The sequence below is a fragment of the Schistocerca americana genome, chromosome 5 (assembly GCF_021461395.2).
Source record: "Schistocerca americana isolate TAMUIC-IGC-003095 chromosome 5, iqSchAmer2.1, whole genome shotgun sequence".
Classification (NCBI taxonomy): Eukaryota; Metazoa; Arthropoda; class Insecta; order Orthoptera; family Acrididae; genus Schistocerca; species Schistocerca americana.
In genome coordinates, this window is record NC_060123.1 from 460,465,915 (window position 1) to 460,486,192 (window position 20,278).

The 20,278-nt window shown below is 38.8% G+C and overlaps 1 protein-coding gene across 1 annotated transcript in view; it reads left to right on the forward strand.

Annotated features, from left to right (window-relative positions):
* Positions 1–20,278, forward strand: part of LOC124616139 (myosin-VIIa-like) — a 388,269-nt gene that overhangs the window by 287,499 nt on the left and 80,492 nt on the right. The window contains exons 30-31 of the mRNA XM_047144413.1: positions 2,265–2,377; positions 15,240–15,498. Coding sequence (XP_047000369.1) covers positions 2,265–2,377; positions 15,240–15,498 — 372 coding nt within the window. The remainder of the gene's footprint in view (positions 1–2,264; positions 2,378–15,239; positions 15,499–20,278) is intronic.

Below are 20,278 nucleotides of genomic sequence, written 5' to 3' on the forward strand. Positions count from 1 at the left end.
ACAGAACTAACCCCCATGTTCTGTGGTGGGACATAGATCTCTAACAACCTGCCACTTACATGTGGATTCGCCATTCGTTCATTCTTCAGTCACTTTGGATCCTCTTATTGATTATTGAACATAGTTCATCCATTATCTGCAGAAAATTTGTGGGTTAATTTTTGCTGTGAGAACTTTGTGTGGATCAGGATTTTTTTTTTGCCCCAACTCAAACATTTGAATTAACTTTTACTATCTTACTCACTTTTCAATCTGTTCACATCACCAGCCATCACACAGTTGTGCTGACTGTTCATATGTTAGAATACTTCACCATCCTGGATGACTGAGAACACCTGAATCACTGCTTGCCAAGCTCTGCCAAAAATTCATGACACCAAGTGAAAGAGAATAGAATTCAAAGAAAATACTACACAAACATTTATTCAAGTAAATATAAAATAATACTTGTTACTTTTAAAGAGTAGGAAGTCCAGGATGGAACAAAAAATGATAGATTACTACTCACGACACTGAGGACCTACTGACTGCTAGAATGTTTAGCATTCAAAGTCCTTCTTCCAAAAGCTTAAACATTTTAGCAGTCTTTTTCACTGTACCTGTCTTTCACACAGTGTCTCCTGCACATGGTGAGTAGCAATCTATCCTTTCCATGTTTTTGTTGATTTTAAGATTTTTGTGTACTTGCTAAATTAACATAAAATTATGAAAATTAATTTTGTAAAATAAAATAGTTATTTTGTAATGCTCCTATCCTATATTTATTTACAAATTTACTAATGGTTATTTTTTCTTTTTGATTAGACGGTATTCACATATAATAGCAATATAATGAAATGGATAGTTTGGCAGCTGGAGCCAGACTCTGGCTCTTTGTGTGTGTGTGTGTGTGTGTGTGTGTGTGTGTGTGTGTGTGTCTGTGTGTGGGAGGGGGGGGGGATGGTTGTGTCTGACTATTTTTGACAAAGGCTTTATTGGCTGAAAGCTAACTTTCAGACAGTCTTTTTGTTGTGACTTTCTGCAATTCAGCATCTCCACTGTAATGTAAGTAGCAACTATCCTTTTCATCATATTGTTACATTCCATCCTGGATTTTCCATGTTTTATTTCACACATAATATATTATCTATGCACTCCCTATTTCAAAATCTGTAATAATTTATCTGAATTTTGTGACAAACTGAATGCTACAACTTAAAATGAAAAAAACTGATACCTGTTGAAGCAAACTTCCGTACGTTAAACATATCACAGGCCATGCGCTTTAATGTGTTTTGCATTTACATATTTTTTGACAGACTGTTGTCACCTCTTGAACACAAATTTGTTTAAGACTTTTTATTGATTTCACATCCATGTGGACCATTTCACTTGTGATCTGTAAAAGTAACATTATCATATTCCCCTTCTTTTGTAAATATGTATCGTGCATGGCTATGTGCCTCAGTGATAAAGTAGCAGACTACAAATCCAAACATTGAGCCCCTATCAGTCCTGGGATTTTTATCTGCCACTTTCATCTCTGACAATTTTTGTTAATCAACAATGCCAAATTGCAATGGTTCAGAGCCCACATTACCGTAAGCTGCAGGTCTGCCTATAATTGCCTGGGTAAGTTAGATCAAGAGTTGGGGAACACACTGACATACAACTTTCAGCTGAAGAATGCCTAGTAAACCACTGTATGTTCAAACCAATCTTCATGTTGATGACAACTTTACCTTTCTTTGTTATTTCATGACATATTCCATATTATTGGTGATCTCTTCACTGTGGATCCATGGAACTAAAGGCATATCTGACCTAAACCAAATATTAGAAATGTCTCCAATCACCTTGCTTCTTAGTGATTCTTCATTTTCTATTACACTTTTCCACACATTCCTTTTCTTTTATTCTACTCTAACAGTATGCTGTTCAAAAGACAAAATCTATGTTTTCATGTAATATACCATCTAGACTCACTAATAACAACTGTGAAAGCATCTCTTGGGTATTCCGTTTAGTGTCAGCCTCACCTTTTCTGAGCTACTTCAGTTTCCTATGTTACTAACAATTCTGTTTTTAATAATATGAACAAAGTTTACAACTAACATTAATTATGTTTGAATTGTTCCTTAATGTGACTGATATGCATGTCATGTTTTGAAAATATTTTGTTACTAACATAGAGTCCTTAATTTTTTTTTTTTTTTTTTTTTTTTTTTTTTTTTTTTTTTTTTTTTTTTTTTTTTTTTTTTTTTTTTTTTTTTAAATGAGAACAGGCTATATTTGAGAAAGATCCCGTTCTGCGCATGAAAGAGCAACAGTTTCGGATTAATACAGTTACTCGTCAGCGCATGTATGTGCTGAAAGAGTTCGCAAAAGATCATTTCAGGTATGGTGACCAATTTTTTTGCAATAGACTACATAACCAAGCATATGGAATAATGGAAAACCAATTGTCTTCCAGAAGTTTAATACATAAAGAAAAATTCTGTGCACATTTACTGATATGTCAGTGCATTTTATTTCCTTCATTTATATAAGTTTATTTAACTGTATATTGTCTCATGATAAATATGTAGTATATACAATGTGAGAAACAAGAACTATTTGTAGCTCCATCACTATCACAGATATAATCTAACAAAATAGAGAAAAAGCTGTATATGTGAACATAGATATTAGTCTACACAATGCCTGACGAAATGGTCAGGCATCAACATAACTTCGTACACATACACGTCATCAGAGGGAATGTAATTGATTGAAGTTGCAATTCTCTGTGACAGGTAGAATGGCCATCAGAGTGGATAAGTGTTTTTTGTGTCTAATGTCTGTACCAGGCCTGGTAGGATATGGAAGGGCATGGAGATGCCACTATTCATGAGAGACAGTATTATCAGCACCTGACAGAGATTGAAAAGGGCCTTACTGTGGATCTTCATATGCCCAGCTAGTTGAGTTGTGCAATATAAGGACTTGTGGAGCATTTGGATGTAACAGTGACTGGATATTGGACTGCATGGAAATGTGAGGGCAGGCATACTCATTCTGCACTACCCCATACGGCCATTTTTATGAGTATGGCACTGTCCTAGAAGAGTTCCCATTCTTCCAATGTTTTGGAGAGGTGCAGCAGTGTTATTCCTGGTATTCTGGTGTCAGGAGCTGTTGGGTAGTACTTACGGTCACAGTGAATAGTGATTGAGATAAGTCTGCTGGCACAACAGTATGTGACAAACATCCTGTGTTCTCATGGGACAGTATCATGTTGCCTTTTTCCAACAAGGCAATACTCATCCGTACATGAAACATACATCTATGAACTGTGTGTATTATGATGCCCAATAAGACCCATAGATCTGTTGCTGATAGAACATGAATGGGATGATGCCAGATGACAACTCCATCCCAGTGCCAGTATCTAGAAAATCAAGGGCCATTTACAACAATTGTGGGCCAGCTTGGCTGAAGAGAGAATATAATGGCTTTATAACACACACCCCAACTGAATCAGTGCATGCATCCAGGCTAGATTGTGTGTGACGTCATACTGTTAAATAGGCTCTTACTGCCAAGTTCTTTATAAATTTCGTATTATAATCACTGTGAAAACATCACATACCCTCTCAATCTGTAAAGTTTCCTTATGTTTCCTCCTCCCCTTCTGGATGCTTCACTATTTTTGTCAGGTAGTTTATATTGCAAAATTCCTGAGATATTTGTGAACACTGAGTTGTAGAAGTAGCAATTAGATGAAATATAACAAATAACTTATAAATTTACTGCCTGAAATCAACAAATAAATGTATGCATGGACACAGAAAAATACCCCCATATTGAGGGAAATTTTAGGAGGAGGAGGAGGAGGAGGAGGATTAGAAGGAAATCAATAATGTGAAATGATTAAATTTTCACTGGTTGGTTAACAACAATTTTGCACAATTCATTGCCAGTTGGCTGATTTTAGTAAGAAGTGCCCCTACTTGTATTTAGTAACAGCTGACCATGCCTCATGTAAAGTATTTCTATGGGTTTTTAGTGTGTTTGGTGCTACTAATCCATTTTAGGCTGTTTGAATCACTCCACACATTTCCAGGTACATTTTGCAGAGCACATTCAGTTTTATATGAAATATCTTCCACCAAGGATATAATGTACACCTTGCAATGCTGCCTTCAGTATGACAGTTGAATGAGGTCAGTTTTTGTGTTGCTGCATTACTGTAACTTTGGCCAAATGAGATCAAGCATGGTAGGACAACTACAGTATTGATCATACTTTTGACGAGATAGTGTAGTTCTTTTACCATGTTTAACTGGACATCCTTATGTAATGTGGAATTGACCAGTAGATGTCACAAGAGGCAGACCTGCCAGTATAGAAGTAGGTGGGGAGTATTGTGTTGTCACTAGATAAGTAATAAGTACAGAATACAAAAGCTCAGTGACTTTATTCCTTCGAAATGGCACAGCGAAGTTCCTCCCCCATCCATCCCTAATCTGAGCTTGTGCTCTGTCTCAAATGACCTCATTGTTGATGGAACGTTAAACACTAATCTCCTCCTCCTCCTTCTCCATGACTTCAAATATGGGCAAGTCATTGGTTGTCACCTGTGTAACAACTGCATCAGGGTCATTTCACAGCCCTTCTAAAGCTACCTAATTTGACTTTTGGTGATGTGATTGTGAAGTTGCAAATGCGAAGGAACTACCACAGCTGTACCAAAAAAAGGCAGACTTCATGTATGATGGATCGGTATGATTGACCATTGAGGAGGGTAACTGTAAAAAGTACCTTGAAATCAGCGCAAGGATGCTGCCGGAAGTCCAGGTAGCACAGTGACTGTATGTAGGGAGTTTAAAAGAATGTGGTACAATGGTTGAGCAGCTCATCATCAGCCACACATTCCTGTGTAGTCAGTCCTAACTGATACTTATGGTGGTGTAAAGAGCAATGCCACTGGGCAGTGGATGACTGGAAACAAATGGTTTGGAGTAATGAATTATGCTTTATACTGTGGCAATTATTCAATCTGTATATTGAGCAAGCAGTAAAGGAAACAAAAGAAAAATATGGAGTAGGAATTAAAATTCATGGAGAAGAAATAAAACCTTTGAGGTTTGCCAATGATATTCTAATTCTGTCAGAGACAGCAAAGGACCTGGAAGGGCAGTTGAACGGAATGGACAGTGTCTTGAAAGGATGATATAAGATGAACATCAACAAAAGCAAAACAAGAATAATGGAATGTAGTCGAATTAAATCAGGTGATGCTGAGGGAGTTAGATTAGGAAATGAGACACTTAAAGTAGTAGATGAGTTTTGCTATTTCGGGAGAAAAATAACTGATGATGATCGATGTAGAGAGGATATAAAATGTAGACTGGCTATGTTAAAGAAACCATTTCTGGAGAATAGAAATTTGTTAACTTCAAGTATAGATTTAAGTGTCAGGAAGTCTTTTCTGGAAGTATTTGTGTGAAATTTAGCCGTGTATGGAAGTGAAACATGGACGATAAATAGTTTAGACAAGAAGAGAATAGGAGCTTTCAAAATGTGGTGCTACAGAAGAATGCTGAAGATTAGATAGGTAGATCACATAACTAATAAGAAAGTGCTGAATAGAATTGGGGAAAAGAGGAATTTGTGGCACAACTTGACTAGAAGAAGGGATCAGTTGGTAGGATATGTTCTGAGGCATCAAGGGATCACCAATTTAGTATTGGAGGGCAGCATGGAAAGTAAAAATCATAGACACACACACACACACACACACACACACACACACACACACACACACACACACACACACACGCATATATACAGAATCCCAACCTGAACGCAATACACACACACACACACACACACACACACACACACACACACACACACACACACACACACACACAGAATCCTAACGTAAATGCAGTTATTTCAGCTTTTGAGGAGAAATGGGCTGTGATTCTTCCACAGGCATTCCGACACATTGTTAAAAGTGTCCCCAGAAGAGTTCAAGATGTCATTGTAAGAAAGGCAAAGGATGGACACACCCCATATTAATGTTCACTGACAAGCATCCAAATACTTTTAATCAAGTAGCATAGTTGCAGGATAGCCTCAACATTGTAGTAAGCTGTCATGTTTCAAGGATGAGTATTGTGGTGATTTGTGATTCTTGGTCCATGATACCAAGCCTTCTGGAGATGATGTTTTCAACAACAAACTGTAACAACTGTTGGCTAGGATGCTTCCAAATAATGATTTACTCTTATCTTATACTAGATATAAATCCAAGTCATTGTTGATTGCCATGTATCATTGTGTTTAGCTAGCCATAAATACTTGAAATGACACTGGTTGATGATACTGGATGATAGTTAAGGGGAAATATTATGAAGTGTAAACCCATATTCAGAAATTCCAGGAAATTGATCAGCTGGATAGAATGCTTGGATTCTACTTTTACCTGGATTTCTACAAATGAAGGAATACATTTTTCAGAAACTGTCAGTCAGTTTTCTCCAACATATCTCTCCAGGTACTTCTCATGTATGGTGTGAATCAGCTTTCGTCTACTGACTTCAGCACTATTTAATTGACTTGTGTGCAATATGTCAAAAAGACCAAACAGCTTCATGTAAGCCCATGAAAACATGGAGCTGCTTGTTTCACTTCCAAATCTGGTTGTAGAGTCAATGTAGACCCGTACTGTGGCATGGGCTTTCAAAACCACCTATATTCGGAGAATAACACACATTTTGCTGGTGTAAGATGGGTGGTCAACACAGTGACAAATTTTAAACTTCCCTACATTGTGCAACCTGAATGCCAAGTTTCAATCATTACTAACGGGGCAGAATCAACTGCACAATTTAAAGGAGCTGTTGTCAAGGAGAGGGTGGGTGGGTGTTGATCAAAGTGCTCCAGTTGACTCTTGGCTACTGTTTGGTAGTGGCAGTTCACCTTGTGAATGGTGCTCTGAAAGGAGAAGTGTACCTCCTTCATTATTCCCTCCCTCCCACAGTGATATTCAGCAGCCCATCACACCCTTGTAATAGCCTTGTCCATCACCATGTTGCTTCTGCTGTCGACCCTTTGCATCATATCTCTGTGGAAGAAAGACAGGCCACTTTCTATTTAAGTCATAAAATTGGTATTTACTGTTCCAAGACTGACAGATGAATGTCATGTACCAACTTTGATGCGGCTACTGAATATTATGCTGTATGGTATGACCACCAACTAATTATTTAGTCATTAGTTATCTTTGGCTCCACTTCATGACTGATTCAATGGAAAATTATGTGTGAAGGGGCACACACAACTCTTTATAGTTTGATAAAGTTATTTGATTGGATAGATAAAAAATCTACTCACCAAGCAGTGGCAGAACACACACAGAAAAGACTGTTGTGATTGGCAAGCTTTCAGAGCCAGTGGCTCCTGCTTCAGGCAGAAGAGTTGAAGGGAAAGGAAGAGAGGTGAAGGAAAAGGATTTGAGAGGTCTAGGAAAAGGGGTAGATTTTGGGAAAGTCACCCAGAACGGTGGGCCAGGGGAGGCTTACCATATGGGATGAGAAGGAAAAAGGAAATTTCATCTATATAGTTTGAGTTATACAGATACTCCAACACAATTAATGAATAGTAAAATCAGTGGAAAAATACACCAATTGGAGCACAAAAAAGGGGAATATACTCCTGTTTAAAAGACTCTGACTGAAAATTGGGGCATCAGCTGCCTCGTTTTACCATCCTGAGCACCATTAAAAGTTTTCCCCAAAATTTTGGCTTGCAAGCATATTCACGTTACATGAAACCCACCTCTCAATCCCATGAGCACCCCTAACTGTAGCTCGCTCACATCCACTGGTCCGTCGACACCTACTAGTCCATCGCTGTAACCCACTTATACTCATTCACTCCCACTCCCACTTGCACATTCTCACTCACTCATTCAGCTCACACAGTCTCCTCTGTTCTGTCCTGCTACTAGTGTCTCCTCTCACTAACACTGTCTCTTACTGCTACTATCTCATCCATTCCTTCCCACTGCTTCTACCACTCCTCACTGTCACTGTCGCTGTCACACTGTCCTCATTGTCGTTTTCATAGGCTCCGTCTCTCTGTCACTGGCTCTCACCCATTTCCTCTTTCTTCTTCTCTTTATTCCACTGCCACAGGTACTATCTCCTTCACACTTTTCCTAGCACTGTTCTGTCATTGTCAACTGTGTTCCACGGCTAATTTGTCCCTCTTTCTCTCACACCATCATTGTCTCCTTTGCTCTTTCTATATCACTAGCACTGTGTACTGTCTTCCAGTATTTATTACTTTGTTGTTTTTCTATATCACAGCCACTGTCTACTGTCTTCCAGTATTTATTACTTTACCATCTCTTTCCCAGTGCTGCTGTCTCCTCTGTCAGCATATAAGAAGTGGTAATACATTTTCATGCCAAAATTATTGGGAAAATTCTTAAAGGTGCTGAGGTAGGTAGAATGAGGCAGCTGGTACCCCACTTTTCTTTCAGTGTCTTTTAAACAGAAGAATATTCACTTTTTCTGTGCTCCAGTAGGAGCATTTTTCCACAGTTCTCTTCTTTTCCCTGCTGCAGCTGCACATGTCAGGTGTATGAAAAGAACTCTATGGGTCAGTAAAATGGTAATTTACTTTCATGGAATTGAAATAACACAAAACTAATTTTACACATCAGACCAGATTTTAAGTACACAAAAATTTTGCATGGGCTTCAGTTCTGCAACATGGACTTCTCATAACCCTTCTGATGATAATGGAGACACTATCTCTGTGCTGTGTCTATTTACAAACTATGTTTTCACCTCACACTGGATTTTATGTGTACAACTAGGGTAGCTCTGGGCCTCTGTATCTTGGGAACAGATAAAGGTATCATGAAAATGTTCAAAGTTGCTTGTGATTGGGATCTTAGGAACATATATGATAAAAATAAACATAGCTGTCTTGGAATCCGCAGCTTGGTTTTGGTACCCAAAAATCATTTTTTTGGGATGTTTTTTGATAACAGATCAAAATTTTTGAAAATGGGAAGATGGCACTTCTACGTAAATGCCTGGAGAATATGTTATTATAATTTGAGCACTTTGCTGCTGTTATTTATTTAGATATCTAGTGCTGATGGAAAAAAGTGGTGAAAAACACTTTTTTGGATTTTCTCAAAAACCACCCATAAACTAAATCATAGGCCTCTTAAGGGGCACCACAGACCACATTTCATGCAAAAAGAACCAACTGATTTCCTCTATTTGCCTAAGCTGGAGGAAATGTATCGTATTCAAACTTTGACCCTGTAAGCCTACTGTAGGATAGCTGCAGTAAGATGATCCTTCTATTGGGTATACAAATGGTTCCTAGCCCAATGGCTATTCAGTACACTCAAATCTACTTTTCTGTCACCAACAGAACCTGAGGTATGTGGCCTGGAAAACACATTTTTATGCATAGCATTTTGAAATATATTATTAGGCCAGTCTGTCATATTTGTACCAATTTTCAACCAAACTTTCTTTTATTTTGCTGGATGAAGAGAGCACTGATTCCATTTGATAGACTTGTGTCATTTTCTGTGCCTGTTACTCTCATGTGGTTGGTAGTCTTTTTCTGTGTTTTTTTTTCTGTTGTAGTTTCACTTCAGGAACAGCTATCCTTGCAGTTGGAGTTAAAATATTTATAGTTACTGCTGATGAGAGAGGCCTTATCCTTCCCTCTTATGGCAGTACATTTGTCAGATCATCTCCACCATTATTTTCTCAATTCTACTTCTGTTTCAATTTCATCTTCTAACTGTTTCTTTAAATTATGTATTTAGTGCTGAATTCTATTTCTTAGATATTGTAGTTCTTGAACACAAACTTTTATCTATATTGAAGAACCTTGTTTATCCAGATTAGGCGAAACTGGACACGATCCAGATTATCAAAAATCCACATAATCTGGAAAGAGTCTACTAAATTCAATAATTCTAATGTGTGCTGCAAATATGCAAACCTTTTGCCCTTAAACTCTATAGCTACTGTGGTGTATTCACGTTTATTTACTGAAATAGAGTGTAAGTTTCTTCTGTTTCAAGCTTCGGTAGTGTTTGAAGTAGCAGGACTGTGTAGATGTTTCAGTAGCTGGAGCTATTTCTAGCTGACATTCTAGACAAACCATTAGTTTTTCTCGGTGTGCCATTGCCACCACATCATGCATTATTTCTTCCCTTGAAACACCACTTGCATTGTCCACTTCACTGTAACTGTCGTTCTCCGTAGTACAACAAGAGGCAATAGAAATTTCATCATCGGTTATCATGCTGTATCTAGCATCACTGCCGCTGTGCAACCAGTCATCTACATCACTATAACCTACACTTGAACAATCAGGAATTCAGGGGAGTTGACAACTTCACAAACTTCAGAAGTGAAATGACAATGTGCACTCCGTACTGTTTTCCATGACTTCAGAATCGGTAGTTCCGTAACTTGATCCCAAGAATATGCAATCATAAAAATCACATCTTTGATATTTACCAATTTCAATACAGACATCACACCAACTTCTCCCTCTTGCTCAATTAATTTATCCTGCAGCTACCTGATTGATAATCTGTTCCTAGATCCCACAAATTACAATGAACTGATGACACGGGCAGTAACAAATGGTCTGTCTGATCACGACGGTCAAATGACAACCCTAAAACCTGCCAGCAGAAAAACAACACGTGGCCATTGTAACCAAGTTAAACATGTTAGATCAATAAATGCTGAATCTACTTGCTTGTTCAGAAATAGTTTATGCCGTGAACAATGGGAGGAAGTATATCAGGCTGGCACAGTGAATAAGAAGTTCAACTCATTCCTGAACTTATTCCTTAAACATTTTGAAGCTTCTTTCCCCCAAAGACAGATCAAAATAAAACAAACCTGTAGTAAAAGGAAAGAATAGCTAACTACTGGCATAAAAATATCATGTAACAAAAAGAGAGATCCGAATATACAACAGAGGACTAGTACAGACCCAGCAGTAAAGTTACATTACAAGAAATACTGTAAAATTCTAACAAGTGCAATCAAGAAGGCCAAACAGTTGCACTATGTGAAAAAAATTAGCAATTCAAACAATAAAATAAAAACCATATGGCACATCATAAAAAGTGAGACAAATAGGAACATAAAACCTGACAATAATAAACACAAAGCTGCAGCCTCAGATTTCAACAATTTTTTTCTCTCTGTAGCTGAAAAATCAGTGAACCATAATAAACAGGCTCACACAGATGCTATTGAACTACTTAACCACATGCAAATAACATCTAAAGTAGCACTTCATTTCAGAAGTACAACACCTAAAGAAATTGAAAAAACTATAAAATTACTCAAAAACTCAGATTCCTGTGGATACGATGGCATATCAAGTAGGATTCTAAAATCATGTGCAGACTTAATCAGTTATATATTGTGCTATTTGTGTAACCAATTTATGGAAACTGGTGTGTTCCCAGTTAAAACATGCAGTAGTGATGCCAATCCACAAAAGTGGAGCAAGGGATGAAATATCCAACTATCGGCGCATCTCCCTGCTGCCAGTATTCTCAAAGGTATTTGAGAGAATAGTGTATGATAGGATTTGTAGTCACACTACACAAAATGGCTTACTGCCTCCTACACAGTTCGGCTTTCGTAAGGGCTCCTCCACAGACAAAGCTATATTTAACCTAACACATGAAATTATAGGTGATCTAAATTACAAAAGGTATCCAGTAGGGATATTTTGTGACCTTGCCAAGGCATTTGATTGTGTAGATCACAACACACTCATAAAAAAGCTTCCACATTATGGCATTAAAGACAAACCTTTGTCTTGGTTAGAATCATACTTACAGAACAGGAAGCAAAGGGTTGTCTTAAGGGGGACAGGAACAGCATTAATATCAGACTGGGGAAATATAAAGTATGGAGTCCCACAGGGCTCAATTCTTGGGCCATTAATTTTCCTGATCTACATTAATGATCTACCAATCACAATTAACAACAGAGCAAAAATAGTAAGGTTTGCTGACGATACAAGTATCCTCGTAAAAGGACCCAACTCAACAATGCAGGATACAGCCATGACAGTCTCTACTCAAGTGCACAAATGGTTCACTGCAAATAGCCTAACCTTAAATACACTCCTGGAAATGGAAAAAAGAACACATTGACACCGGTGTGTCAGACCCACCATACTTGCTCCGGACACTGCGAGAGGGCTGTACAAGCAATGATCACACGCACGGCACAGCGGACACACCAGGAACCGCGTTGTTGGCCGTCGAATGGCGCTAGCTGCGCAGCATTTGTGCACCGCCGCCGTCAGTGTCAGCCAGTTTGCCGTGGCATACAGAGCTCCATCGCAGTCTTTAACACTGGTAGCATGCCGTGACAGCGTGGACGTGAACCGTATGTGCAGTTGACGGACTTTGAGCGAGGGCGTATAGTGGGCATGCGGGAGGCCGGGTGGACGTACCGCCGAATTGCTCAACACGTGGGGTGTGAGGTCTCCACAGTACATCGATGTTGTCGCCAGTGGTCGGGGGAAGGTGCACATGCCCGTTGACCTGGGACCGGACCGCAGCGATGCACGGATGCACGCCAAGACCGTAGGATCCTACGCAGTGCCGTAGGGGACCGCACCGCCACTTCCCAGCAAATTAGGGACACTGTTGCTCCTGGGGTATCGGCGAGGACCATTCGCAACCGTCTCCATGAAGCTGGGCTACGGTCCCGCACACCGTTAGGCCGTCTTCCGCTCACGCCCCAACATCGTGCAGCCCGCCTCCAGTGGTGTCGCGACAGGCGTGAATGGAGGGACAAATGGAGACGTGTCGTCTTCAGCGATGAGAGTCGCTTCTGCCTTGGTGCCAATGATGGTCGTATGCGTGTTTGGCGCCGTGCAGGTGAGCGCCACAATCAGGACTGCATACGACCGAGGCACACAGAGCCAACACCCGGCATCATGGTGTGGGGAGTGATCTCCTACACTGGCCGTACACCACTGGTGATCGTCGAGGGGACACTGAATAGTGCACGGTACATCCAAACCGTCATCGAACCCATCGTTCTACCATTCCTAGACCGGCAAGGGAACTTGCTGTTCCAACAGGACAATGCACGTCCGCATGTATCCCGTGCCACCCAACGTGCTCTAGAAGGTGTAAGTCAACTACCCTGGCCAGCAAGATCTCCGGATCTGTCCCCCATTGAGCATGTTTGGGACTGGATGAAGCGTCGTCTCACGCGGTCTGCACGTCCAGCACGAACGCTGGTCCAACTGAGGCGCCAGGTGGAAATGGCATGGCAAGCCGTTCCACAGGACTACATCCAGCATCTCTACGATCGTCTCCATGGGAGAATAGCAGCCTGCATTGCTGCGAAAGGTGGATATACACTGTACTAGTGCCGACATTGTGCATGCTCTGTTGCCTGTGTCTATGTGCCTGTGGTTCTGTCAGTGTGATCATGTGATGTATCTGACCCCAGGAATGTGTCAATAAAGTTTCCCCTTCCTGGGACAATGAATTCACGGTGTTCTTATTTCAATTTCCAGGAGTGTATTTCAAAAACCAATATGATACAGTTTCTGACAAAAAATAAAAAAAATAAAGCTTCTGAAATACATGTTAACAATCACAAAATTGATGAAACCACACATACAAAATTCCTAGGTATCCAGATAGACAGTCACCTAAGATGGAAAGACCAAATTGATCAGCTGGTCAAGAAACTTAGCTCATCGTGCTTTGCACTAAGAGCTCTCCATCAGTTAGTAGACAGAGAAATAATGTTGCTGTCATACTTTGCATATTTCCATTCTGTTCTCTCTTATGGCATAATCTTCTGGGGAAATGCTGCAGGTGTTGAAAAAGTCTTCAGAATACAAAAACGAGCAGTGAGGCTAATATGTGGGGTCCCTAATGGGACATCTTGCAGCGGTCTCTTCAAATCTCTCAGGATACTTACCATCACAGGTCAGTATATATACTCGCTGATGTTATTTGTAGCCAACAACAGGGAACTGTTACAGAAAAATTGTGACATCCACAACCATGACACAAGACAGGTGAAAAATTTTCAAGGCTCTGCATCTCTCTCTGAAGTACATAGGGGAGTTACTGAGTCAGGTATAAAGGTCTTCAATAAGCACCCCATCAATATGAAAAAGGAAATAAATAATGTACAGGTTTTCAAATGGAAACTAAAATTATTTCTCATCGAACAAACTTGCTATAAAATGAATGAGTTATGATGTACAAGAGTGGGGGAAACTGCCTAAGAAAAACACTCCCTTAAAGATAAAGTGTGATGCTGTTACTTGTAGTTTAACTGAAAATGTGGTGATAAAATGTAAATTTATCTGTTTCATTATGAGAAAATGTGAACTCCCATGTATCCCACTCTCTTAAGCATTCACTTAAACCTCTTCGTAAGGAATGCAGTTAAAACTTGTATTCATTCATGAAGAAAATTTACTGCCTTATATATGTCAGTAGCATAAAAATATGCACTGTCACTTAGTCTACTATTTTAAACAATCACTTAAACTGTTTTTGGCATAATGCAGGCTTTAATACTGCATGCAGATAATTGTTCTTGTAAAATAAACCAATATCTGTGCAATGTGATGTATAAATGTTAATGTACTACTGTAATTGCATCAATTGACTTGTCCTATATTACTTGTACACTGGCTGTATAATATGTAATCAACAGGACCAAATAAATAAATAAATAAAAAATAAATAAAATCTTGTGTGTACATGTTTGATGTTCTTCAGTACGCCTTGGTCCATTGATTGTAGAAGGGAACAAAAAAATAAATCCAGATAACTGGAAAGTTGGATTAATGTGGGCCAAATAAACAATGTTCCTTTGTAAATATATGTTTGGTGGAAAATGATGATGACCTTGTAAGCTGGAAACCTGTTAACTAATTAATTACATTTTTATTTATTTCATTGACTTCTGTAAGTGAAGCAATTATTGAATATGTATTAAAATGTAGTTCAATAGACCCTGGTGACTGAGTAATAATGGTATTATGATTATTAGTATATGATTGCTTTTTTAAGTAGCCTCCTTTCTTATCTGTGGGTTTGTTATTTGGGTTCTGAAAGAAAATCGACTTATCAACACCATCACAACTGACTTAGTTACAATAAGCATAATACTGTAATACAGAGTATCTTTCCACAGGGAAAGTCAAAGTGTGGCACCACCAAAAGGTCAAACACTTAAGGAAGCTCGCAGAGTTGGTATTGAGGAGTTGTGGCGCCACACCAGAGAGCCTATCAAGCTAGCATTGCTGAAGAAGGTGGCTGACAACAGTGACCTGTCCAATACTGCATGCATAGCTTTCACAAATATTCTCAAATACATGGGTGATCAACCAAGCAAAAGACCCCACAATGGAAGTGAATTCACAGACAAAATATTTAGCTGTGCACTGAAATATGTAAGTATATTACATCAAATGATAGTTAAATTTCATTTTTTATGTAACTTTAAATACTCCACATTCTGGTCATTTAGCTAGTCACTCAGTGTATTACCACTGGGTTTCCAGATGTAAAATTCCATCAATGTGGTATACTGCACAATAAAACTCTTTAAAAAATCAGTTTTGAGAATGATACACACTGATTCCGGAAGATAAATTGCCCCTGAATCCAGATCTTATTTCATAATTTCTGAACCAGCCTCAATTTTCATGTAATAATGGTTTTTACAAATGCTTGCAGCAGCCTATGTATCTGGCGAAATAACATTCTCCCACAAAAACACTTTCAAATGCAAATAGCAAAAAATCTGTAGGTACACTAAAGAATGTAATAAATGAATAATTAAATGAGTAATATAAGAGTTAAAAAAAGTGAAGAAGAATCGTATCTAGAAACATTTATTTCATGGTTTTCTTTGATAATTGCTTCAGGAACATCACTTCATAAGGGCCAGCAGTAGTGAGACAACCTTGAGGTACTTCATTTGCCTTTGTAACACTTTCCCATTTGAGAAATGACCTGGTGGAACTGTTATCCATGTTCGTCACTAACACTACTAAGATTTTCCAAGAAAACTGCAGATGATTATTCAATAAATGTAGTTTAAGTGATATGCTGCATTCCGTATGTTAGTATTATCCCAGTAGCTCTTGTACAATCTTGTGATAGCTCTCTGTTTTACAGTTGCCTAAAATGTTTGCACAGATGCTTGTGAAAGATAGCCACACCACTCTTTCAACATCACTCAGCAAATTAAGCAAATATTCATGAGGCATTAATTCTATAATTTTCTGTCTTGCAAAAATGTCCTCCTTTCCTTTCACTTCAGTAATTGTTGGAAACATCTCTCACAAGTACATGAATTCATGTGAAGTTTTGTCCATGGCTTTCACAAGGTTTTTAACTAGGCCCAATTTATTGTTCTGTGTTGGTAGATACACAATTATGGGGTCAACAAGAGGAGTGCCATGCCAACTTTTTTGTAGAAATATTCAGAATCGGGCAGTTAGGTTAGAAAATTTAAAAAGGGAAATGGATAGGTTAAAGTTAGTTATAGTGGGAATGAGTGAAGTTCGGTGGCAGGAGGAACAAGACTTCTGGTCAGGTGAATACAGGGTTATAAATACAAAATCAAATAGGGGTAATGCAGGAGTCGGTTTAATAATGAATAAAACAATAGGAGTGCAGGTAAGCTACTACAAACAGCATAGTGAACACATTATTGTGGCCAAGATAGACACGAAGCCCATGCCTACTACAGTAGTACAAGTTTATATGCCAACTAGCTCTGCAGATGACGAAGAAATTGAAGAAATGTATGATGAAATAAAAGAAATTATTCAGATAGTGAAGGGAGATGAAAATTCAATAGTCATGGGTGACTGGAATTCAGTAGTAGGAAAATGGAGAGAAGGAAATGTAGTAGGTGAATATGGATTGGGGCTAAGAAATGAAAGAGGAAGCCGCCTGATAGAATTTTGCACAGAGCACAACTTAATCATAGCTAACACTTGGTTCAAGAATCATGAAAGAAGGTTGTATACATGGAAGAACCCTGGAGATACTAAAAGGTTTCAGATAGATTATATAATGATAAGACAGAGATTTAGGAACCAGATTTTAAATTGTAAGACATTTCCAGTGGCAGATGTGGACTCTGATCACAATCTATTGGTTATGAACTGCAGATTAAAACTGAAGAAACTGCAAAAAGGTGGGAATATAAAGAGATGGGACGTGGATAAACTGAAAGAACCAGAGGTTGTACAGAGTTTCAGGGAGAGCGTAAGGGAACAATTGACAGGAATGGGGGAAAGAAATACAGTAGAAGAAGAATGGGTAGCTTTGAGGGATGAAGTAGTGAAGGCAGCAGAGGATCAAGTAGGTAAGAAGACGAGGGCTAGTAGAAATCCTTGGGTAACAGAAGAAATATTGAATTTAATTGATGAAAGCAGAAAATATAAAAATGCAGTAAATGAAGCAGGCAAAAAGGAATACAAACATCTCAAAAATGAGATCGACAGGAAGTGCAAAATGGCTAAGCAGGGATGGCTACAGGATAAATGTAAGGATGTAGAGGCTTATCTCACTAGGGGTAAGATAGATACTGCCTACAGGAAAATTAAAGAGACCTTTGGAGAAAAGAGATCCACTTGTATGAATATCAAGAGCTCAGATGGAAACCCAGTTCTAAGCAAAGAAGGGAAAGCAGAAAGGTGGAGGGAGTATATAGAGGGCCTATACAAGGGCAATGTGCTTGAGGACAATATTATGGAAATGGAAGAGGATGTGGATGAAGATGAAATGGGAGATACGATACTGCATGAAGAGTTTGACAGAGCACTGAAAGACCTGAGTCGAAACAAGGCCCCGGGAGTAGACAACATTCCATTGGAACTACTGACGGCCTTGGGACCGACAGTCTTGACAAAACTCTACCATCTGGTGAGCACAATGTATGAGACAGTTGAAATACCCTCAGACTTCAAGAAGAATATAATAATTCCAATCCCAAAGAAGGCAGGTGCTGACAGATGTGAAAATTACCGAACAATCAGTTTAATAAGTCACGGATGCAAAATACTAACGCGTATTCTTTACAGGTGAATGGAAAAACTGGTAGAAGCTGACCTCGGGGAAGATTAGTTTGGATTCCGTAGAAATATTGGAACACGTGAGGCAATACTGACCCTACGACTTATTTCAGAAGCTAGATTAAGGAAAGGCAAACCTACGTTTCTGGCATTTGTAGACTTGGAGAAAGCTTTTGACAATGTTGACTGGAATACTCTCTTTCAAATTCTAAAGGTGGCAGGGGTAAAATACAGGGAGCAAAAGGCTATTTACAATTTGTACAGAAACCAGATGGCAGTTATAAGAGTCGAGGGGCACGAAAGGGAAGCAGTGGTTGGGAAGGGAGTGTGACAGGGTTGTAGCCTATCCCCGATGTTATTCAATCTCTATACTGAGCAAGCAGTGAAGGAAACAAAAGAAAAATTTGGAGTAGGTATTAAAATCCATGGAGAAGAAATAAAAACTTTGAGGTTCGCAGATGACATTGTAATTCTGTCAGAGACAGCAAAGGACTTAGAAGAGCATTTGAACAGAATGGACAGTGTCATGAAAGGAGAGTATAAGATGAACATCAACAAATGCAAAACAAGGATAATGGAATGTAGTCGAATTAAGTCGGGTGATGCTGAGGGAGTTAGATTAGGAAATGAGGCACTTAAAGTAGTAAAGGAGTTTTGCTATTTTGGGAGCAAAATAACTGATGATTGTCGAAGTAGAGAGGATATCAAATGTAGACTGGCAATGGCAAGGAAAGTGCTTCTGAAGAAGAGAAATTTGTTAACATCGAGTATTGATTTAAGTGTCAGGAAGTCGTTTCTGAAAGTATTTGTATGGAGCATAGCCATGTATGGAAGTGAAACATGGACGATAACTAATTTGGACAAGAAGCGAATAGAAGCTTTCAAAATGTGGTGCTACAGAAGAATGCTGAAGATTATATGGGTAGATCATATAACTAATGAGGAGGTATTGAATAGGATTGGGAAGAAGCGAAGTTTGTGGCACAACTTGACTAGAAGAAGGGATCAGTTGGTAGGACATATTCTGAGGCATCAACGGATCACCAATTTAGTGTTGGAGGGCAGCATGTAGGGTAAAAATTGTAGAGGGATACCAAGAGATGAATACACTAAACAGATTCAGACGGATGTAGGTTGCAGTAGGTACTGGGAGCTGAAGAATCTTGCACAGGATAGAGTAGCATGGAGAGCTGCATCAAACCAGTCTCAGGACTGAAGACCACTACAACAACATTCAGAAAAAAACAACTTTGTGGTCATGATAACCACTCATTTTTGTATTGCAAAGAAGAAGATTCCATCCTTTTAATCATTAAGCTACAAGCTGAGCCTTTTGCTTCAACAAATTTAAATCACAAATAGTGTTGTTGAAATTCCTCTGAGACAAAAAGTATGACTTATATGATTCACAGTGGCCTTGAAATTTTCGACAGGCCTGCACATCTTCTTTGTTATTTTCTGTGTGTTTGTCATTGTATTGATCTTCACTTGCTGTCAAATTCTCTGGAGAAACTGGTGTCAGCAATTCTTCACTGTGACATACAACCTTTATAGCAGATGATAAATTAAAATATTGCACAGTTTTCCGTGTTTTCATTGTGATTCTGTGTGTTTTTTTCTGACAAAAATAGCAGTTGTTTGTGTTGTTCATTGGTTCCCTCCAAATCATGGGAACATCAAAAGTCACATGTGATCTGATCCTTTTACCTTGGTTCCCAACCTTACATCCAAGATAAAGTTTGCAGCATTTCTTTACAAGATGATTAAGTTTCTGTTTTTACAACTTCAAAGGTAACTCTTCACAGATATAAATAAAAAATTGCACTATTTACATAAGTACAGCATTTCTTTTTCCAAACCAATACAAAACACAAACCACACATCTTCATTAACTTAGAACAACAAGTGGCTACTTCCAACAGTTGTCAGAACTCTCAGTGCTGACATGCGAGTGACAGCAAACACAATGTGATTTCAAGTATGACTCAACCATTCACCTGCATTATGTTTATGTGTGGCTCATAGATATGATTTTACAGTATAGCTACTTTATGAGCTTTTGAGATTCCTCTCTTTTACACATGCTCCCATTCATCCACCAACAAAGCCCACCCACCAATCACTGTGATGATGCTGTCTG